This window comes from Marmota monax, unplaced genomic scaffold (assembly GCF_021218885.2).
Source record: "Marmota monax isolate L192 unplaced genomic scaffold, Marmota_monax_Labrador192_F-V1.1 WCK01_AAM20220418_F8-fsc00008, whole genome shotgun sequence".
NCBI classification, from domain to species: Eukaryota; Metazoa; Chordata; class Mammalia; order Rodentia; family Sciuridae; genus Marmota; species Marmota monax.
Genome location: NW_026694432.1, coordinates 17,479,628 through 17,501,834, shown reverse-complemented (window position 1 = coordinate 17,501,834; position 22,207 = coordinate 17,479,628). Strand labels below are relative to the sequence as shown.

The window sequence follows — 22,207 nt, the reverse complement described above, 5'->3', positions numbered from 1 at the left end:
TGTCTGCATTCTCTCTCTCCCCTCTGCCCTTGCCCCCTCCCCATCTCCCCTCCCACTTCTCCCCTCACTCACCCCCACGCCCCCTCCTTCCGATCCTCATCCCTGCTCTGAGAACCTCCCCAGAAGTAGCTTCCTGGGCTCTAGGGACAGCTATCACAAGGGACGTCCTGGGACAGGCAACTCTGGAGGCAGAGGGACGAAGGGGCAGGGGCTGTGGGCAGCCAGGGTGGGCGAGGGCCCGAGCTCCCTGCGCTCACAGCAACCTGAGCACCCCCCCATCTCCCGGCCAACAGTGCCCACCCCTCAGCCCGTCCTGCAGGTGCAGACCTGCCCCGTCCCTCCCTCCGGGAACCCGTGGCTCTCTGCGCCCTGGAGATAATAGCCTTTGGCCTGGCTATTAGCTAGGATAGAGGTTTAGCTTCTAAGGCGACACCCAGAATAGCTGTGGCTTACACAAGACGCCAGTTTATTTGTGCCCCACATAATAGCGCCCCATGAACCCCCAGGACTGGCCCTCGGGGGAGGTGCCCCAGGTCCCTTCTGCCTTCTTGTCATGCACGGACTGCTCTGTGGGGCTGGAAGCTCCCTGAGGTCGGGGACAGGTCCATCTCTCTCATCATGTGTCCTTGGAACCTGGTGGTGCTGGACACTATGGATGAGTGGGAAACCCACATCCCGAGCGTGGCCAGAGGCTTGACACCATGGAGTCCCCGCCGTGGAGGAGGGAGAAGTGCCTTCCTCCTGGGGCTGCCGCAGGGACTGAGGGGCCGTGGAGCATCAGGGCTCGGTCCTGGGTGAACGTTCCCAGGAACACGTGGGTAGGAAGGGGCGCAGGCCCTGGCGTCACCGAGACCCTGCTGGGCCTCAGTGTTCTCGTCTGTGAAGTGGAGCTGCCAATACCTGGGCCAGGGATTCAGAGTCAACAGTCCCCACAGCCTTGGCCTGGCGCCTAGCACCAGGACCCTTCCCAAGACGGAGCAGGAGGGGCGAGGCTGGTGCCCGTCTGGCCTGTGAGCCTGTGTGCTGGCTGGCGAAGGAGGGGCGGCCACTGGTGGCTGATCTCGTTAGTGGTAATCGTCACCCTGACGCTCGTTAATATAATGGGGCTGCGCTCCCTCCCGGGCCTGGCTCCAGGCAGCAGCAGCGGCGGGGGCTCTGCAAACGCTCACCACACCCCCCCCTCCCTGGGGAGGCCGCCAGGAGCCTCAGCTATTCCAGGCACACCGCTCGACTCTGGGCCACGGGCTCTGCCTTGAATAGGCACCACTGCATACACTCCCGCACGCGCTCACGGACTCACCCCCGTGCAGCCAGCAGGCTGTGCCCCAACCACTGAGAACATGTGCTCGCAGAGAGGAGCCCTCGGTCCAGCCACCATCTGGACGTGCCACCTGCCGAGCACTCGGTGCCCAGCTTGGGTTAACCCCAGCAGCCCAAGTGGTTCTTCCTGTCATGTCCACTCTGCAGCAGAGGAGACCAAGGCGCAGGATCACCTGCCCGTGGAGCAGCCACCTGGGGTTTGAACACGGGAAGCCTCCGCTCAGCTTTAGCCCGACTCTTTCCTCCTGGTGAGTCCCCATCCTCGTTCTCCCCATTGCACCAATGAGGAAATGCGCTCAGAGAGGTGATGTCACTGACCCGGGATCGCACAGCCAGGACTGCCTGACCTTGCCCTGTCCCTGCAGGGGTGGACGCAGGGAGGAGAACTGTGCTCCTCTTTTAAAGACGGAAAAACTGAGGCCCAGAGAGATTCAGCAACTTGCCCATGGGCCCACAGGGATGGATGGAGAAAGACAGGGCCGGCCCCAGCCTCTCACTCTCACCACCAACCATGAGCCTTGGCCTGAGGGAGTCCGCAGCAGAAGGGTCAGCCCACCTGGGTCCCCTCCAGACACGGGGCAAGTCAATCATCCCTCTGGGCTGTGTCCTTAGAGTGGAGGCTGTGGCTGATGCTCCAGGGCCACCCCATCCTCCCCACAGGGTCCATCCCACCCTGGCCACAGCCTTAGGAGGGGAATGGTAAGTGACTTGGGAGGCTGTCACCCCACAGGAGGCTGTGATTCCCACAGGTCTGCTATCAAAGACCCCATGATTTTGAGAAGGTCCTTGGGGGCTGGGAGGTGCCCTCAGCCCACAGGTCACAGGGCTAAAAGACCCACTGGGCTGATGACCCACAGAGCCCCGAGGGCAAGAGGCCGCTGGCCAGCCCTCAGCCAGCCTCAAGGCCACGGCTGTCCATCCCCAACCCCCGCCCTTGGCCAGGACATCGGACAGCCGAGGTGGAACCACCTGTCTCGGTGACATGGCCTGAGTCCAAGGCCATCGAGGACAGGAGGCAGCCACCAGAGCACCTGGAGGGGGACTCCGCAGACAAAGCGCCCCGAGGAGCCGCCTCCACTGCCCTGGCCAGGCCCCACACACAATGGAAGGACCTTTTGAGGCCACATCCAGGCCACCCCCCAGCTCAGCCAGAGACACCCAGAAATGCCGCTGAGTTTGGTCCCAGACCAGCAGTCACCCCTGCCCAGAAGGGCCACAGGAAGGAGGTGAAGGGGGGAGAGGAGGCGGGAGTCCCTTCACTCTCCTTAGCGGCTGGCCATGGACCTGTCCACCTGTGCCTACGCCCTGCCCCCTGCTGGCCAGTCCCCTCTCCCTTGAGTAGGGCCAGCTCAAGCCCCGCCTTCTCCATCAAGGCTGCTCGGTTCCCACCCTCCCTGACGTCTCTGTCTCCCAGGTCCTGCTGTGCAGCCTTGGTGACAGGGAAGAGCTCCAGCGTCTCCTTTCCTCTCCAGTCTGTCCCCCGGGGCCGAGAGTGAGCTTTCTGGAACACAGATGTGGTCTGTCACTCCTCCTGCAGCTGCAATCTCTCAAGCAGAGCATTCGACTGCTCCTGACTCTGGACCCTTCCTTCTGTCCGGCTTCGTCTCCAGCCTCAAATCCGCAACCCGAGGCCTGGCCAGGTGAGGCAGGATCCACCTTCCGGAAGACCCCGGGCCTGGTCAGCCCTGAGGCTGGCACAGCTGCGACCCCACCAGACCCTAGGACAGAGCTGAGGGCCCCTCTACACACGCACGTGCGCGCACACACACACACAGGGCTAAAAGACCCACTGGGCAGTGGAAGTTGCCACCAGGGAGCCACGGGCTGCAGCTCTCCAGTGTGTGTTGGTACCACGGACAGCGCCCGGGCGGGCCCTGGGGGCTACTAAAAGCCACCTGTGTGCGCGTCCTGGGACACGTTCGTGATCTCACACAACAGGCTTCGCTGAGCACCAGCTGCATGCCCACCCCTGCTGGGCATCGTGGGAAGCCCCAAAGGGAAAGGCCTGGTCACCGCTGCTCCCAAGCCCTGGGGTCTGCGTGGGGAACTGACTGCCGTGTCACCAACCCTTCACCTACCTCCCACAGACTGCCACAGCCACTTCTACAAGCCACATCTGACCGTGGCACTTGGCAGACACACACACACACACACAGGCACATGGGCGCACACACGCCCCGACTCCGTCCCTCTCCAGCGCCCAGCTGCTTTCCACACCTTCGCCTCCCCATCCAGGAGCTTCGCCCGCGCCTCCCCATGGAGAACCCCCACGCGGCCTTCAGAACCCCGTCAGGAGCCCCCCTTCCAGGAGGTCCCCGCCCTGTCCTCCCGGAGGCTCTGTCCCTGCCCATTTCCCTTGGCCTTGTCACATCCTGAAGTCCCACACACCCCATGCCAACCCAAAGTCAGCCGAATGTGCAACAGGAGCAGGTGACACAGGGGCTGTGTCCCCATGGTAGGTGATCAACCACTGCCCCAGTGACCCTTGCCTTCGACGGCTTCGGACTCATTCAGAAGCCTACAGTGGTGTCAAAGCTGTGCTTATGTCACCTTCGCCCTGGAAGCCCATCTGTCCGTCATATCTTTGAGAACGGAGATGGCACGGGCCGTGTGCCCAGAATTGTCAGGATGTGGTTAAGGGCAGCACAACCTCCGGAAGGTCAGGGTCAGTGACGGAGGGAGCTGCACCCTTGACTCCACGTCCATCCATCCGCTGCGAGTTCCCTGAGGGCCTGGGCTGTGTGCGCCTTGTGCATGGCGCACAGTAGGCCTCTGTCACCATGGTGACCGACAGACCCGATGAAGCCTCTAGGCTCGCAGCGCAGGGCCGAGGTTCAATCCTGTTCTGCCGTGTGCGGCTGGGTGACTCAGACACGTTCTGGAAACTTCATCTCAGTTTCCTTGACTGTTAAATGGGCTCGTCAATCACGTCTACCTCGTGCCACATCTGGAAAGAGCGCCACAGGGAAAGGAGCAGGCGCGGGCCCGGGCAACAGTGAAGGCCCCATCAAAGCTCATGCAGTTTCCATGACCGCTGGGCTGAACTGTGAGGGTCACAACAGGAATTCAGAGGACGGAGAGAGCGTCCAGAGGGCCCTTCCCGGGGCTGGGAGAATCCAAGAGGGTGTCCGCTGAGCACTTCCTGTGTGCGGTGCACTGCCCTGACGGAACCTCCAGCCGCTCTATAGGACGGGGACCGCGGCCATCTCATCATGGTCCCAGGGGAGACAGGCACAGAGGCCAGAGAATGTGCCAGAGCGTTTGCTGGTAAGTGAATGGACCTGGAGACCGCCAAGCCCCGCGAGGACACCAGTCCCCCCGATCAAGGCCGAATGCCCTCTCTGATGTGTAGACCTGACCCACGGTGAGGGGTGGGGAGGAGAGTGGAAGTTGGCTGATTAGACAAAGGGGAATGAAGGGGAGGGAGGGGGCGGGAGGGAAAGACAGTGGGATGAATCGGACTGGACTGTCCATGTTCTCTCTGACCACACGACCAGGTAGCTCCGCATCATGTGCGACCCCAAGAATGGGAGGTCACCTATCCTCCACGTGTGTGCAACCTGTCAAGGCGCGTCCTGCCGTCACGTCTAACTAAGAAGAGAAACATGTAAAAATAAAAATAAGCTTAAAAAAAAGAACTTGCCAGAGATCGCTCAGCTGGAAGTAGAAAAGGGGGCAGATTGGCCCCCACATCCTGCTCCTCACTCCTCTCGGCGCAGCTGACCTCGAGAAGGCCCGAGGCTGAGCCAGACCTTGGAGGACAAGCCACAGACAGAGGTGCCTGGGGAGGAAGCAGGGCCACAGACTGCCCCTCACTCCCTCCCCAACAGCCGGCCCAGGGCCTCTCCACCCCCGCCCCTCAGACACCACCTGTCCTCACGCACCGGCCAGCCTCCATCGGACCCTCGCTTCCCCCAATTCTCCTCTTCCCCATGCCAGAGACCGTCCTGGGCAACAGCTGGCTTGGCTTGGGAGTGACCAGAGAGGGTGGTGCTGGAGCAGGGTTTTGAAGGGCCCATAGGAGTTCACCAGGAGGAGAGAGCGTGGGAGTCAAGGGTGACCATACAGTTGTCACCTACACTCTCAGCATTCTGGGAATCTCTGTGCCTCCGTTTCCTCATCTGTAGCATGGGATTAAGGAGTACCTACTAGTCTCTCAGGGTTTTTGTTGTTGTTTGTTTGTTTTTTGTTTGGTACTAGAGATTGAACCAAAGATGCTTAACCACTGAGCCACCTCTCCAGCCCTTTTTTATATTTTGAGACAAGGTCTCGCTGAGTTGCTTAGGGCCTCACTAAGTTGCTGAGGCTGGCTCTGAACCTGCGATCCTCCTGCCTCCACCTCCCGAGCCCCACCTCCCCTCCAGGCGTGCACCACAGCACGGGGCTTCTCCAGTTTTTGTAAGGACTAAACAAGCAGCTGCGGTCACCTGACCCAGTGTTCCTGCAGAGCTTGCCCCGCGCCAGCCACTGCTCTAAGCGCCTCACACCTATTAAAAGTGGTCACACCCGCTCGGCACAGGCTGCATGCAATACACCTGGCTTTGCCACTGTGAAACCCTCACTGTCACGGCTGCACACCTGCTCTGAGTCCGTCACAGTGCAGACACATCACTCTGCCCACCCTGTGGGTCCCTATCCTCACAGATCTCTGCAGTGACCATCACGATGACCATTTTACAGAAGAGAAAGCCACAGCTCAAGGGGCTTCCCCAAGAGGACCCAGGAAGACCTGGCTGCACCAGTGGGGACCCAGGTCCAGCCATGCCCTTCTTGCCATGGCCAGTGACAATCAAATCAGTGTTTCCAGCAAGACACGATAGAGCTCTGGACCTGCCGGAGCCTTGACGACGTGGCAGCAGAGGGGTGAGTGAATCCAGTGTCCTTCGAAGTTGGAGGCATCGTGGCCAACCACCCCTCCCACCCAGGACGGATGTGAACAGGAAGCAAGGTCCAGGGTTCCCGCAAGGCGCTTCACCACAGGACACATGTGCACTTCCGAAAGGCCACCTCGTGAGTGTCCCTGGAGGAGGGAACAGCTGGGGTCATAGCAGCGTCATGTGGGCGATTTCATCAGAGCCGATCCTGAGAGTCAGCTTTCCTAGGAGGGGAGGGAACAGGGCCCAGGAAGGTGCTGACCACGTGGAAGTGGATGACGTGAAGCAGGAACTCGGGGTAGGGCTGGGGGTAGGCAGAGGGACAGGGGGCCTGGGCTTGGGGCTGTAAGGCTCAGCTCTGCATTTCCTGGAGGGGCAGCCTCAGGGGCTCCCCATGGCCCCCAGAGTCAATTTATGAGAATTTAAAATATGAACTCCAAGTAGTGAAGCCAGGCACGGTGGCACACGCCTGTCATCCCAGCGACTCGGGAGGCGGAGGCAGGAGGATCGTGAGTTCAAAGCCAGCCTCAGCCAAAGCGAGGTGCTAAGCAGCTCAGGGAGACCCTGTCTCTAAATAAAACCCAAAACAGGGCTGGGGATGTGGCTCAGGGGTCCAGTGCTCCTGAGTTTAATCCCCAGTACAAAAAAAAAAAATCCGCATCATATTTGCATATTGATTGGTTAACACATCTTATAATCTTACTCATCACTCCTGTGGCCAGGCACAATGGCGCACGGCTATGATCCCTGCCACTTGGGAGGCTTGGGCAGGGAGATCCTAAGTTTGAGGCCAGCCTGGGCAACTGAGTGAGATCCCATCTCAAAAGAAAATGTCTGTTTTGTGACTAGAGATTGAACTCGGGGGTCCTGAACCACGAGCTAGATTCCCAGCACATTTTCATTTTGACACAGGGTCTTGCTAAGTTGCCGAGGGTCTTTGCTGTCCTCAAATTTGCGATTCTCCTGCTTGAGCCTCCCAAGTCAATGGGATTACAGGCCTGCACTACCGCTCCCAGCAAGAAAATGTTCTCTCTCTCTCTCTCTCTCCCCCTCCCTCCCCCCTCCCCATCTTCCTTCTTCCTTATAATTTACTTAATGAAGAAACTTCTCCTTCCTCCCCCTCCATTTTGTTGGGTCATTTGTCTGATAGAGCATCTCATGGTGTAGATTTTGTGGATAAGGTCAACATTTCCACCTGTGAAATGGGGGTGATCCTTCTCCCCAACATTAAGTGAGGTAATGATGTGAATGAGGACAGACAATCAAAGGCACCCCACAAGTGTCATGTGTTAATATGTGTCTGAGTCTTCAGTAATGTTCTCTGGCTTCTGTTGTTCTGATGCTCTAACTGGGGTTCAGAGATGCTTAGTAACCTGCCCACACTCACACAGCTGGCTAATGGGAGAGAGAGGAGACAGGGCAAAGGCCCAAGAGGGGCTCCTACTGCATCCTCTAAGAGCGTTAGGGTCTGTGTGAGTCTCGGTTCCTCCGTCTGCAGATGCAGGCCAGGAGGCCCAAGCTGCCTGGGGCCCTAGTGAGCTCCTGTGAGGAGACGTACCAGGGCCTGGCCTGGCATCTCGTCCCATCCTGCGGCAGGCCCAGCGTCCCTCCCCCCCACACACACTGGGGACGAGGCTCGGCTCTGGCATGCTCAGTCTGAATCCTCCGCGGCCCCCGGCCCACCCCCAGGCCGGCAGTGACAGGGTGGGCGGCCCCCGAAGCTGAGCACACTCTGTTCCCAGGGTAGCCTGGGCTGGCAGCTGTGACCTCTTGGGCTGCCAGAGACAAGCGGCTATTCTCCTTCCTCCCACTCCATTTTGTTGTGTATCCTGTGGGCCACGGGGCCAGAGGGAAGTGCCGCACCTCCCAGCAGCGCCCGCCCCTCCGGCCAGCCCAAACGCAGCCTCCTGCCTCCATCCAGCCTCTAGAAGCCCAAGCCTCCGGTGCAGTTCACGCCAGGGGGACGGTAGCGGTACGATTTCTGCCCAGGTTCTGGGTCATCTGTTCATTCCACAGGCTGCATGCTGGGCCTGGAGAATAATGACAATGACAGCCACGAGGACAATGATCATGGCCTGGATGAGCAGCCACCGGCACTTGGCTTTGGATCAGAGAGGTTGAAGGACGAGGCAGAGCACACCCAGCTGCAAGCGGGATCCCAGACCACACCTTCTGCCCCTCCATGCTGAGACCAGGGCCAGCGCACAGCCCTGGATGGGGACCCCCAGGGGGAGATAAGCATCACCTTCCAGAAACTTCCTGGGTGAACAGCCACGTGTGCTTGGCTTTGAATGTTGACAAACCAGCCTCTCCCATCACAGCAGGCTTCCGACTGCAGCCCTGCCCTGGGTCAGACCCTCCCGGTGACAGGCCTGGCTCCTTTGCCCCATCTACAGCTCTGGAGGTTAAGGCTCCAGGTGACAAACTGTCTGAGCCCAACAGCAAGGCCCGGGGCCCCAGGTCTCTGCCCCTGAGCTGCCAAGCAATGAGGAGGTGTTCCTGGGGGGTTGGGGGGGCAGCCGGGGAAGGACCCGTCCACCCCAAGGCTAGTGCTGCTTTTCCTGGCCACCTGTCCTCTCCCAGTTCCAAGCACAGGCCAGGTACAGAGGGGACACTCAAGAGCTGGGACGGGGAGGAGGGAGAAGCAGATGGAGCCCGTCCACGGGTTGCAGGCTCCAGCCCACCCTAAGGGTCAGAAATCTCTGCGGAGCGTGGGGCGGTTTCCTCAGAGGAGGAAGGTAACACCATGACTCCCATGCCCAAGCGTCCCTTGGCGGGGACAGAAGAGCCCCCATGTGCACCAGAGAAGCGTGAGCCGTGGCGAGGGAGGGGGACAGGGTGCCAGCTGAAAGGGGGAGGACTTCAAAACAAGTGGAGCCAGCACAGCCTGCAGGACGCTCCGAGCTCCTGGCATCAGGAGCTGCGCGACATGGGGACAGGGGTGCCCCTGCGGCTCCAGGGGCCTTTCTACACCAGGGCGGGTGGGGCCAGCCCGGAGACCCCGGCTCTGCACCCTGGGAGCCCCCAAGTCAGTGCATGGTCCGGGCCAGGAGCCTCCATCTCCATCTGAGCAAGGCGACCGTGCGTCATCTAAGGTCCTGAGCACCCTCACCCGATCCCCACCGCGCCCCACTGCAGGGGTCTTATCCCATCTCACAGGTCAGGACACTGAGGCTCAGAGAGGCCAAGCCGCAGCCTGGAGCCACAGCAGGACACACCCCGGGTGGGGGCGGGTGCAGAGGAGCCGTCACACCCCAGCCACCCACTCGTGCGCTTCCCAGGGCTTTAGCGCCCCCCACGGGTGGTTCCCGGGGCCCCCCTGTGGCCTGAAACCAAGCTCTTCCCCTGGGCTGACCACAGGCCCTGCCACCCCAGCTGCCCCTCCAACCGCAGCCAGCCCTGGCCTCCCCACACCGCCTCCGCGGTCTCCCGAGGCTCTCCACCCCGGGCGGCTTTACCATAATGGTCCCCACAGGGGCTGTGGGTCGGCCCTGCTCCGCTCTCCATTCCCCTTAAAGGGGAAGGTGGCCGAGGCCCCGCCACCTCCAGATTCAATTCACCTCACTCTGGCCACAGGACATCGTTTCAGCTTAATTTTATTTCCTCTTATAAATGGGCACAGCACGGGAAATGTTAAAAAATAAACCAAGAAAAATCAAACGAGAAAACAAAAACAAACCAGTTCCTTCCCAAGGCTGGACAGGCGAGCGCCCGCCGCGGGCAGTGCCTCGGTCTCCTCGTCCACGGTCTTTCTTCTGATTCTCCTTATCGAAAGTTTTGGCCATGACTCAGGACGGGTAGGGTTAATCACAGGTTACGGGGGAGGGAAAGGGCAGGGAAGGCCTGGGGAGGGAAGGACAGTCCCCCGCCCACCGCAGGCCGGGATCCGGGAGGGCTCTGTACAGGAGAAAGGGCTCACCAGAGGGGAGGGGACACTGTCTTCAGGTGGCTCTCTGGAGCCACACTGCCTACGAAAAATATTTACATGCATTGCCACGCTGGGCCCAGGTGCCCAGAGGTGCCAGGTGGGCACCCGGGAGATGCTGGGACCATCAGCCCAGAGTGGTGATTCCCAGAGCCCCGTCTCAGCGTCTCTGAAATCTGTACAGTTTGGGGGCTTCTATTTACAGGCAGGAGTCCCGGGGAGCAAGTCCAGGGTTGTGTAGTCAAAAGAGCCAGGAGAGCCACGGAGGCCACTCCTGCCCTGGAGGACAAGTTGGGTCCACTCCCTGGGGCCCAGGGCTCCAGCCTGGAGGCCTGATGGACAGGCTTTGCCAAGCCCAGGGGGTCTGGCCAAGCACCCAAGGCCCTTGCCACAGGGCTGCCCTGCCCTGGTGTCTCCAGCAATCTAGGACCCCTGGACAGACACAGCCTGGACTCTTGAAGTCACAGCAGAGGGGGGCCCACCCCCCATTCTCTGGCCGGCCCCAGCCTGCTTCACAAGAGCTCATGACCACACAAGCTCCCTCTCATTTGGAATGTGCTGTGCTTCCGGGAAATGCCAGATACCCTCCCAGGAGCACTGGGGTTCTGTGGACCCACTTGGCAGGCCCCACGTGTACCGCACCATACCTGGGCCGGGCCAGGACCCTGTGCCCACATTGCACTGAGAGCTCCAGCTCTGCCTGGCACCGAGTCCTCCTGGAGCTGCCCGCTCCCGCCCTCCTCTCAAGTGCTGAGGACACAGAGAACAGGGGCCAGGACATGAGGCCCAGCCCGCCGCCCTGAGCCAGCCCTCAGGAAGGGCTGGCAGGGCCGCCCCACCAGGGCGCCAGCCTGATGCAGAAGCTGTGGCCACTGCTGAGTCTCCACTCAGTGCCAGCGTCCCCTGGGCTGCCCAGGCCCTGTCTCCTCACACTCAGTCTTCAGTCTCAGCCCACCCAGGCCTCTCCCCAGAACTGCTGTCCCCAAGACAGCAGCCCACCAGGGAGCAGGTGGAACGAGGCTGGGACTCATGGTCCTCTTTGCCCCTGCGCCCTGCCCTGCCCTTCAGGACAACAAGGCTTGCCAGGCCTCGTGGGCCAGGATTCCTTCCCCACCTGTCCCTTCCTCAAAGTCTGGGCACTGTCTAGGCTGCCTTTGGGTCTACAAGATGGAGCTCAGCCTGAAAGCAGGACCCTGGGAAAGACAGGCTGCAGTGGCCCCTGGGACCCTCACCCTCACTGCCTCAGGCATGCCTGCCCTCACCCTGCGAAAGTCTGCTGCCAGGGAGTCTTGAAAAGGGAACAGAAATAAAACTGAGGTGGGTGTCTGACTTGAGTCTGGGTTGTGGGCGAGGGGTGGGGGTGGGAGCACCAGCCAATTACAACTCACACCACATCCCTGGGCTCCCAGAGCCCCCGCCAGGCGCTCCCTCCCCAAAGACTGGTGACCGTACACTTCAAACTCCTATCAAAGGGCCCATCTTTCAAGGGTAACCAAAAAGGTGGCTTGGGACCTGTGACGGCACCACCACCCCAGTCACCTGCTCTACTCCCCCAAATCTCTGCCCTCGGAGTCGGGGGCACCTGCCTGGGCTGCTTCCGGCTGTAGCCACAACTAGTAGGACTCCAAGCAGGTCCCCAGGGAGGGCCCTGGGTGGGTGGGTGAGGTTGGCCTGGTAGGTCAAGGGCAGAGGAAGCAGAGGGCCTGGGCGGAGGGCCCACCCTCACAGGCACTTTGGAGACTTGTGTCCTGGGAGGCAGAGTTGCCCCCTAGCTCAGAGCAAGTAAAGGATTTGGGGAGAGCAGAAGCCATGCCACATGTCCCCTCCCCACCCAGGACTTTCCAGGACCCAAGAACCCTCCACGGTCTGGGGCCAAACTCCAGGAACCAAGCCCTTCTTTCTTCAGCCTTGGAGAAGCCCCAGAGCTCCGGGTGGTAGGGGCTGGCCCCAGCCGCCCTTTTGGGTTGGAGGTGGAGGGGTGGGGGGTGAGGCCAGGCCCGGCTCATGTACAAAGCCCTGGGAGGGCTTTTTCCAGTGCCCCCCACCACTGAATCCAGGAAAGACCAATGCCCTGATCCCTCCAGCATGAGCACAGGGATGTGGGTGAGGCTGTGTCCATGTGGGACTGGGTCTGGCACAGGGCGGGACGGAGGTGACGTGGCTGGTGCAGTGCCAAGGGGTGAGACTGAGTGTGACGGGGCGAGGCGGGGACCCAATATGGGCTGATTGTTCCAGCTTGACTCCACCTTCCCCAGTGCGCCCAGAAGCTGGAGACGACATGTGTGGTGTCAGGGTTTGTGTGGGGGAGGCATAAAAGAGAGAGGAGGCCACATGTCACCGCTCGGGTGATCAGGACTAGCCACTCGCCTTACGGTAGTGTCGGGGGGTGTTTCAGCAATGGGTGAAGATAAACATCTTTGGAAGAATGTCTGTTTTTGCAACATGTCTTGATTGGTGGGGGGGTCAGGACCGTATATGACCTTGTCATTGCGTGCTTTTGTTTCATGAGTGGCCACATGACAATGTGTGGAAGAGTGTGGGCAACGATGTCTGTGGTGTTCCCCCAGGAGCGGCGTGCAGCAGCGTCCCCTCGCTAGTGGCTGCTCTCGTGCTCTCTGGAAGCTGTTTTCTCGGGGGAGACACAGAAAGAGGTGAAGCCTTGGGCACAGGGGAGCTGGGCAGGGGGAGGGGAGAGTGGTCCCACAACCCCAGAGAGGTGAGGACAAAACAGGCTGGTGACAAAGGGCATCCTCTCACCCAGGCAGAGAGAGGCCCTGGGACAGGAGCAAGAGGTTGCTGTGTCTAGATTATTTCAAGGGCGGAGTCTGCCACATGTTGGTCCTGAAAGCCAGCCTGGAGTGCCTCTCTGCCCACAAAAGGAGACCTCAGCCAGCCCTGCAGGGCCAGGTGCCCATCTCAAGCCCCACCTCTTCTCCTTATTCCACCAGCCAATCAGGAGCTTCCTTCCTCCTGTCCATCTGACATAAGGTCCTGAAGCCTCAGGCTGGTGGGGGGGGGAGACAAGAGATGAGCTCGTAAGGGCACAGTCTGGGGCAGACAGCAACCACCCCTGCTCCTCAGGGATGATCTGTGTGAGGCTGGCAACCTGGGCGGGCCTCAAGAAGGAGGGCAAAGGAGAACTGGGGCCAGGCTCCCTGCTGGGCCCAGTTCCAGGCCTGGTCTGGTGGGGCTGGCCGGGGACTGGGTGGAGGGGTGGTGTCGAGGCAGCAAGGAGGCACTGAGGCTCCGCTAGGCATAGAATTCCTCCTGCTTGTCAGGCTTCTGGTAGGTGACGCTCGCCTGCTTGGGCTCCTCCAGCGTGTAGCTGCCTTCGTCCTTCTTCTTCATGCGGTAGATGAGCAGCGTGACCAAGAAGGCAGCGAAGAGGGCACCCACGACCCCACCCACAATCACGGCTGTGGAAGAAGAGGGCAAAGTCGAGGCTCAGAGGCAGCAGGTGAGGTAGAGGGCCCCAAGCAGGGGACGGGGGGCGGGGGGGCTGGGAGTCCTGAATCTGCTCTCAGAGTCGGAGTGAAGTTGGAGTCGGTCCCAGCGTCGGTCCCAGCGTGGCTCCCCTGTCACCCGTTCCATCTGACTCTCTGATCCTTTCCTCCAGCCCTCTGGGGGAGGACCAGGTGCCACCCATCCAAAGATGCTCCAGGACTTTCAAGCTCCAGGGAAGAAAAAACTCAAGTGCCAACTAAACTATGGCCCTTCCCCGTCACAGCACTGACCTAACACCCCACGGCCCAGGCTCCAGAGGAGGAGAGGGAGGCCTGGGGGCCACACCAGTGGGAGCCAGGATCTGGGTCACTAGTCTAGGACTCTGCAGCAGATGTGGCCAGCACAGGAGTGGGGGAAGGACAAGGTGGGACAGGGATTGGTGCTCAGGAAGTGAGGGCCCACAGGGCTGACCAGTGTGACCTGGGAAAGTGGGGTTCAAAGTCAGAGTCCAAAGAGGGGTCACAGGGTGGTGAGGAAGGTGCTGGAAGTGGAATAAAGCCAGGGTCAGACTCTGGGAAGGAGGAAGGTTGGGGAGAAGTCGGGGCAGGCCCTGGGGTGGAGTCCCAGCCCTCACTTCCTAGCGGCTCCTAGGAAACCAAGCCCTGGCGTCCCCTCTTGGCTCCCAGAGGCACACTGAGGCCATTCAGCTGCCCCCACCCCACCCTGGGCAGAGCCGGGCCTCACCTACGAGCACCTCCTTCCGCTCCAGGATGCTCTTCTGTGGCAGCTGAGCAGCAGAACTGCCCGAGTCGATGGCATTGTCCAGGAGGCCAGGGCCTGGGCGGGCACCCTTGGGCAGTGTCCCTGGTGGCGGTGATGGCTTGGCCGCCGCCCCTCCCACAGCCACCACCTCATTGGCTGTGTCTGGCTGTGTGGTCTCTTCTTCCGGCAGCTCAAAGTCCCCGCTGGGGCCACCGCTCACTGGCACCTCTGGCTCATCCCGGATTGTAGTCAGGAAGGATTCTGGAGTTGGGGTCTGCAGAGAGGGTGGCATGAGCCCAGGAGCCACAGAAGGCCACCACTCCACTGCCCCAGTGGGCCAAGCCAAAGTATTCACTATGCTTAGTATGCAAAGCCTCGTCCTCATGAAAGAAGGATTATTACCACCAATTTATAGTGCAGGAGACATGCTCAGAGAAGTTAAGTAACTTGCTCAAGAACACACAGCTGATAAGTCGTAGGAGCAGAACTAAAATCTAGATCTATCCAGCCCCTAAGTCTGTGTTTCTAATCACTCTACAATGCTGCCTCTATTCTCGGTCTGGCCACATCCTGTCCCTATCCTGTCTCCATCACTTCCCCTCCAGCAGCTTTGGTAACAATCCTTGGGGGATTCCTGTTGAGAAGCTGCGTGGGGACTGCCAGTGCAGGCGTATGAACTGGGCCTGGGGCAGGGTCAGTGCATTAGTCTGGTGGCCAGTCCAGAGCACAACATGCAGCATGTGATGCCCCTGGGGGACTGGTGTCCAGGGATCCAGCCCAGTGACTACAATCCTGATGGTCCCTCCACGTGGAGCAAGACCAGAGCCACGAGCCATGAGACCAGAGTGGGGGGGTGTGGAGCCCTCAGGGCGGGGCTGTGGCTGCAGGGCTGGTGGGCGAGGGCGGGCCCAGGGTCTGCAGGGAGAGGCCATGCGCAGAGCAACGCCTGCTGCGGCCTGGGCTCTGCCCTGCGTGGCCCCCCTTCCCGCCCGGCTGCCCCAGCTGCTTGGAGGAGCCAAGAGAGAAGCCCGTGTCCTGATGGGGCTGAGGACTGAGCAACTGCCCTGACTTAAGGCCTGTCTACGAGGCCAGCTGCACAGGGCTCTGTGCCTCTCCAGTGCCGCCGCATGCCCCTTGCCTGGGGCACCCACCATGGACCAGACCACAGCTCCCCGTTCCTGGCTACCTGTCCATCCCACATCCTTCTCCCTCCAGCCCTGACCCCCTTCCTAACACCCCAGACGCATGCCCATACAGGGCCTGGCCTGGACACTGCCTGGCCTCAGGAGCCCACTCCCTGCAGGCTAAATCCTGCCTTGGAAAGCAGCTTCGCCTTCCTGAGCATCGGGGGACCCCAGTGCCCCCCGGGCTGGGCCGAGGCTGCAGGAGGCGACATGAGACCCCGAGGCCCCTCCACAGGAAGCCCGTGTTCTGCTGCTCCTGCGGGCCTAAGCCCCCTCAGGCCAACCACAGCCATGACACGATGCCATCCAGAGACGTGGCAAGAGCTGAGCATCGACGGCTCCCCCTCGCCAGACGATGTTAACGCTCCAGCTCCGTCAGGAAGTTCAACCTCACAGCACTAAGAGATCTTCTGGTTTTGTTTTTTTTTTTTTTTCCTTTTCACAAATAAGCAAATAGACAGGATCAGTGACCAGCCTGAGGTCTCACCCTAAAAAGCTGCAGCAGAGGATTCAAAGCCAGGCTGCCGGGCTCCTGAGTCGCCGCTCTCAACCAGGACACCAGGCCCAGCCCCCCTCACCCACACACCCATGCCCAGTCCCTCCCCCGGGGAGTCCTGTCCCAGCATCAGGGCCCAACCCCCACCCCGGCTTCCTGTCCCTCTCTAGGCCATCGAGCTCCACCTCCGTCCCATCCTGTCCCTTGTGCCCAGCCTTGATCCTCTGGCCCTGTTGTACCGCCAGGCACCCTAGAACCTCCTGGCCCTGACCCTGCCCAGCCCCATCATGCCCTGTCCTCTCCCAGGCCCTCACCTGAGCCAACTCTGTGGGTCCAGGTGCAGTGGTCCCCAGGGGCAGGGTGCTCCTCTCAGTGACGTCAGGCTCCTGGGTGGTAGCCGGCCTCGGAAGGGCTCCTGGCCGGGAGGTAGCTACGGTGACCAGCCTGGGTGTCGGGGCCTCGGTGTCTAAGTCGGCCACCGTGGTCGGGGGGGAGGGTGCTGCTGGAGAGGTGGCCTGGGCTGTGGCGGCTGTGGTCAGTGGGAGAGGAGGAAGCCTCCGGATGCCGGTGGTCCTCACAAGAGCAGTGGTGGCCGTGGCTGGGGATGCTGCAGGGATGCTGGGGGCCGCGGTGGCCTCAGTGGCAGGCACCGTGGCCACCGTGGGGGCCCCTGTGGTGGCAGCAGCCGTGGTTGCCGTGGTGGTGGAGATGGTGGTAGCTCTCTGGCTGGGCTCCTCTGGGGCCTCTGTCACCACTGGAGGGCTGGTGACAGGCTCTGGGGTGGGGCTCTCGGAGGGGAGCTCTTCAAACGGGGTGCCCACTGGCTGGACATCCGTGGTGGGCAGCACAGCGGGCGTGGTGGACACAGCCAGGGCCACGTCGGGGCTGAACCGCATGGCCGTCTCAAGGCCCGACTCCTGCTCGAAGTCTGAGGGGGAGGGAGAGGGAGAGAGCTAGGGAGCTGGGCCACTGTGCGGGGCCGAGGACCCAGGTCAGCCACGCCACCAGGACGGGAACTCCCAACCCCCGCTTTGCCCGATTTCCCCAGGAAAACTTGAGGAAAAGGTGAAGGCCGGCCTGGCCACTGGTGGCTGAGCCTGCCCAAGTTCTCTCCGCCTGGCCGGAACTTTCCTACTGTCCAGCCTACCCGGCCCCGGGCTTCATCAGGTTGAGGCCGGGCAGGGGCAGGGGAGACCCTACTGGCTGCAAATCTCCCTGAGGACTCAAGAGAGAAGAGGCGTCTGGGAAAAGCTATACTCCAGGGCACACGCCCAGCCTAAGCTCACCAGCGGGCACCTCAGGGGGCCCCAGGGGGCCCAGGCACGGGGTGAAGGAGGCCTCCTGTAGGAGTCTGTCTGCACCACGGGGCTGAACCAGGGTGGATAAGTGAAGGAACCTGAAGGAAGTGAGGCGAAGGAGCAAGCGGGGTGGGGAGCGGGAAGAGCAGGACCACAGGGGGCTCCCAGGGGGGCGGACGCAGCAGGCAGAGAAGGCAGGAGCCAGGGAGAGCCCTGAATGGGCTGAGCCACCAGGCAAGGGGCTGGGTTTGGTTTGAGGTTAACATGGAAGAGTCTTAAAGGAATGGCTCCAGGGAGCCCAGAGGCCCGGCCGTGGCAGCCAGTCCACAGCACGGACCTCATCCCGTCTCATCCACACCGCGTCCCTCTCTGGCTGATCCCAGCCCCCTCTTCAGGTCATTTCCAGAGCTCCTCCTCTGCCAGACCCGCCTCCTGGAGCCGGGGGAAGACGGTGTATTTCTTGCCATTTACAGGTGACCCTAGGGACGCCCCAGGAGGCGCTGAGTGAGGGCGTGCGGCTGGCTGATCAGGGGTGACTGGGAAGGACCTGCCCAATCTCACAGCTCGCCTGCCCGAGGGCAGGGCCTGCAACCCACTGTCCGACCAGCCCTTCTTCACCTGCCCCAGCCCGACCCTTGGACACAGCTGTTTGGATCCAAGAGGACCATGTGGCCCAGTGTGGGCCGATCAAACCATCCACACGGAGGACGTGCCAGGGCCACTGAGGAGGGGCTGAATCCCTTCAAGTGGTTGAACAGGGTCATGAACAGGGTCACTGAGGAGTGCTTCCTGACATGGGCTGGAGGGCAGGGTCTGCAGGGCTGTACAGAGACCCCAGCAGCACATGCAGAGGCCCCTGAGACCAGGGAGGGCCGGGGCCGGGCGCCCTCTGGGGAGGATCCTCTGTCCTTCTCCTTCGGGTCCACCAGACAGCCCCGCATGACCTCCACACGACAGGAGGACCCACTGAGCAGGCTCCTGGGGATGGGACAGGCAGGGATTCAGGGGAGGTACTTACAGCCTGAGCCTGACCCTGAGTAGAGGTCGTCCAGTTCATCGTCTGGGAAGGAGTCATCGTCCCCAGAACCCTCCAGGTCCACGGGCCTCTCAAAGTTCTCGTTGCGCCAGCGCTGAGCCTGGAGGACGGAGACAAGCACTGGTCAGCACCCAAGGCCAGCAGCCTGGACACACCCAGAGGGACCACGGGCATTGTGGAGAGCTGAGGGACATCCCCTGGGCAACAGAGAGCTGAGGCCTACTGATGACCACTTCCCAATTGCTCAGGGGCTGGGCATAGCCCCATCTCCTGCCTGATGGCCACCAACAGGGACCCCTGGCTGCTCTCTTCCCCCTGAATGGAACCCCCGAATGTCAGAACTGGGTTTAGAGCCGGCAGTGCTGGATCTCAGTCCTGGCTCCATCATCTACGAAGTGTGGGACCTTGGGCAAGTTCTCTAACTCCTTGTGCCTCAGTTTACCCACTTGTAAAAGACACAAAGAGCACCACCTCACCCAGCTGAGGGCACACTGCGCTGGGGTCAAGCAGCACCACATGCACCAAGCCGGGCTTGGCAGAGGCCCAGCTGGCCCCTGGGCAGCAGCAGAAGCCCCTCACAGATGCCGGCCAGAAAAGGCCCCAGGTACAAAGGGCATCAGCCTAAGACACAGGTGGGGACTGAGGGCTAGCTGCCCCAGGCCACCGAGAGCAGGGAATGAGATCTAGAGATCCATCTTCTGCTTGGGACGCTAAGTGGCATCTCTAATTCCCAAAGGCAGGGTAAAGAGCATCATCAGAGACATGGGTGTCAGGGTGTTGGGGAGCGATGGCCTTGATGGGGAGGAGGCAGGGAGAGGGGGGACCAGCTCCAGCCCTGGCCCTGAGTCTTCCAAAGACAGAAAGTTAGCTCCCTGCCCTGACCCACCGCCTGCGGTCTCGGGGCCCACCTCTGGGGCTCAGGCGGTGGGAGGGGCTTCTCCGAGGGTCCAGCACCTGGGGCCTGACTCCTCCGAGATCATCTCTTCCCCAGCCCCTGTGGCCCTGGGCTTGGAGCCAGGGCCTCAAAGGCAGCGAGCAGACCCTCAAAGATGGGCGGGCAGGGGGTGCTCTGGCTCGGAGGCCCTGCCCCAGCCCTGGGAGCTTTCACAAGAGACTGCGATGAACTCCTGGTGCCCGGACATGAAGGGCACAGCATGTGAGTCTTCTGCACTTCAGATCAAGAGAGAGAGAGGCCTGTCCACAGAGGAACAGAAGAAGCAAAGCTCCAAGGTGGGCAGCGCAGCTGGTGCCCGGGAGCCCTCAGTCTCACCAGCGTCCCCCCCTGCTCCTGGACCAGGCCAGGTCTGCCTCCTTCGCTGCTGCTGTTCCCTCCCCTCACGACACTCTGCCTTCCACCCCCTTGTCCTCCGACGGGGGCTTTCTTTTTTCTTTTTTTTTGCAGTACTGAGGATTGAACCCAGGGATGCTCTGAGCCATACCCATATTTTGAGGCAGGGTCTTGCTAAGTTCCTGAAGATCTTGATAAATGGTTGAGGCTGGCCTTGAACTTGCCATCCTGCCTCAGCCTCCCAAGCCACTTCGATCATAGGCACGCACCACCATCCCCGGCTCCCAGGTGGCCCTGAGGAGCCCTCCTACTTGAGCTTCCAGAGCATCCTGGGCTCCCGGTTCACAGCTCAGATCCACCGTGAGCTGTGTTTGCCTGGGGCGTCTCAGGGGCTGTGCTAACCTTGGTGAAGACAGCGGTGCTGTCTGCTTTGGCAAGCGGCCTGGCCTGAGAAGGTTTCAGGACACATTTGTTAAGGATGGAATTGGAGTTAGAAGAGGTGACGGGTTCACTGGGCAGGGGAAGGGCAGGTTGGGCCGGGCTGGAGCTGAGGCTGGCAAGACAGTGGGTGCCCAGCCTCCAAGGTCTCCAGTGCCTGAAGGGCAACTTTCTCTTAGAAATTAGTGGTTTTTTCATCCCGATGGCACATCACAATATGGTGCAGGCTGAACCCAGGGCCGCTGGCTCTCAGGCAGGGCCTGTGCATCTGCAATGTTTGGCTGGCAGTGGGAGCCACGGAAGGTGTGTGGGCAGGAGGGGGCCGGGCCTGGCACCACACAGCCCTGCCGCGCACGCGGAGCCCCGGGGAGGCTCTCCATCCTGGCTTCCCACCCCTGACTCACCACCTGCACCAAGGCCCCACCGAGCCCAGCCAGGCAGGGAGCCAGGAGATGCCCCTCACCACGCACACCCCAGACACATCTCGAGGTAATGAATTAATCAGTATTTACTTTCTACCAGTGAGTCATGGAGTGGGACAATTAGTGTAATTGCTCCCATGACTAATTGCTGGTCTTCTCCCTTTGTAGAGATTCCAGGAGCCCAGAGCAGCCAGCTCCCACTTCTGCCCAGAGGAACAAATCCCCAGACCCAGGCTGACGAGCCAGCAGGCCCCCACCTCCAGCTCCACACGCCGGAGTCCTGTGGAGGCTGCTCCTGTCCCTGCAGTTCAGCCTGAAGTCACATGCAGAACGGGGAATGAGCAGGGACAGGACTCAGGGTCCTGTTCCCGGACAGGGCAGTCCCCACTGTCTGTCCATCCTTCCAGGCAGGCCAGGGAGTGACCGGGAGGCCCTGGGCTGGAGGAGGAATCCTAAGACGGGAGTAAAGGGGGGAGCCCAGACAGGGAGTCCCCGAGATTCCTCAGTGACCAGTGCCACACACCAGGTCTCCAGAAACCTGCAGGACAAAGACACCCCCCAGACACCTTCCAGAGCCACACAGACCCTGGAAATGACACACCAGAGCCACAGGGAGACGGCCTGACACAGCCTGACACACACTCACCTAAAGGCAGCCACAGAAACTCACCTTTGGGTGCACACGGGCTCGGGCACAGGGAGATGGGGCAGGGCGGGGGTGCCACGCAGTTCTGAGGCTCAGACAAGCCTCGAGCCTCCTGCGATTCCATCGCCTCCACTCAGGTAGCTCTCACCTAGATACTATTCATCCCTCGCTCAGTAGCCCTCGACATGACAACTGTTACCATGACGACCATCTCCTCCACGCTAAGGACCCGGAGCTCCTGCTCCCCACAGAGACGGGGGAGAGCACAGGAACAGAGGACGGCGGGGAGGGGGAGGGGCGGCAGGGACAGAAAGGCAGAGGACAGAGGGGGGCAGGAGCAGAGAAAGGGACAGAGGGCAGGCTAGGGCGAGAGGGAGAGAGGCGCGAGTGGAGGGGACGGAGAGAATTCTCTCACATCTTAATTTAGCCTCACACTGATCAGAGGGACTGGGAAGGGGCGACCTGGTGACTTTCCAAACCGCAGGCAAGAGAGCAGTTCTCCCCGAATACCAAACAGCCCAGCCCCCGGGCTGGGGAAGTGGCCAGCACCACTCACCCTGGGGTGGGGGGCGGGGGGTTTGGACTTAATGCCAGGTCACCTGGGACCTAGGGGGCGGGGCCTCACAGGAACCCAAGGGCAGCTGCCTCCTGTTCCAGGGGGTGGGGGACAGAGAGGAGGGGGCAGGGAACAGCCAGGGAAATCCTTAGAAGTCAACGTGCCTGTGGAGAAGGGTGACAAACAGCCCTTGACCCCTAAATGACCTCTGCATTTGCATAATTTCATGCATAATGAGCATAATTACCCATGCCATTCCCTTAAAGAAGAACCGAATCCAAATGTTCCAGGACCCCCAGGGACTCTCCCTGCCTCCCCAGGTAAACTCACCCTGCTGTGCCCGACAGGAGGCGCCCACACCCCCACACCCCTCCACACACACCCACACCCCCCCCACACAGCAGCGGGTAGACGAGGGGCCCCACATCCTCATGCCCACACCATAAGCCGCACGCACCCGCACCAATCGAGAGCACCACTGCCACCCACCTGTGCACCCCTAGGCCTGTGGGTGACCC

At 61.2% G+C, this 22,207-nt stretch overlaps 1 protein-coding gene and 1 long non-coding RNA gene across 2 annotated transcripts in view; one reads left to right on the top strand and one right to left on the bottom strand.

Moving 5' to 3' along the window:
• Positions 1-2,749: 2,749 nt before the first annotated feature.
• Positions 2,750-7,509, top strand: LOC131423209 (uncharacterized). The gene is made up of 2 exons (XR_009224333.1): positions 2,750-4,587; positions 4,818-7,509. It is a non-coding gene; the product is annotated as an uncharacterized LOC131423209 (long non-coding RNA).
• A 2,265-nt stretch (positions 7,510-9,774) lies between these two features.
• Sdc3 (syndecan 3) overlaps positions 9,775-22,207 on the bottom strand; it is a 34,750-nt gene continuing 22,317 nt past the window's right edge. The window contains exons 2-5 of the mRNA XM_046468365.1: positions 18,322-18,439; positions 16,320-16,933; positions 14,308-14,599; positions 9,775-13,535 (exon numbers count right to left, since the gene is read on the bottom strand). Coding sequence (XP_046324321.1) covers positions 13,369-13,535; positions 14,308-14,599; positions 16,320-16,933; positions 18,322-18,439 — 1,191 coding nt within the window. The 3' untranslated portion in view covers positions 9,775-13,368. The remainder of the gene's footprint in view (positions 13,536-14,307; positions 14,600-16,319; positions 16,934-18,321; positions 18,440-22,207) is intronic.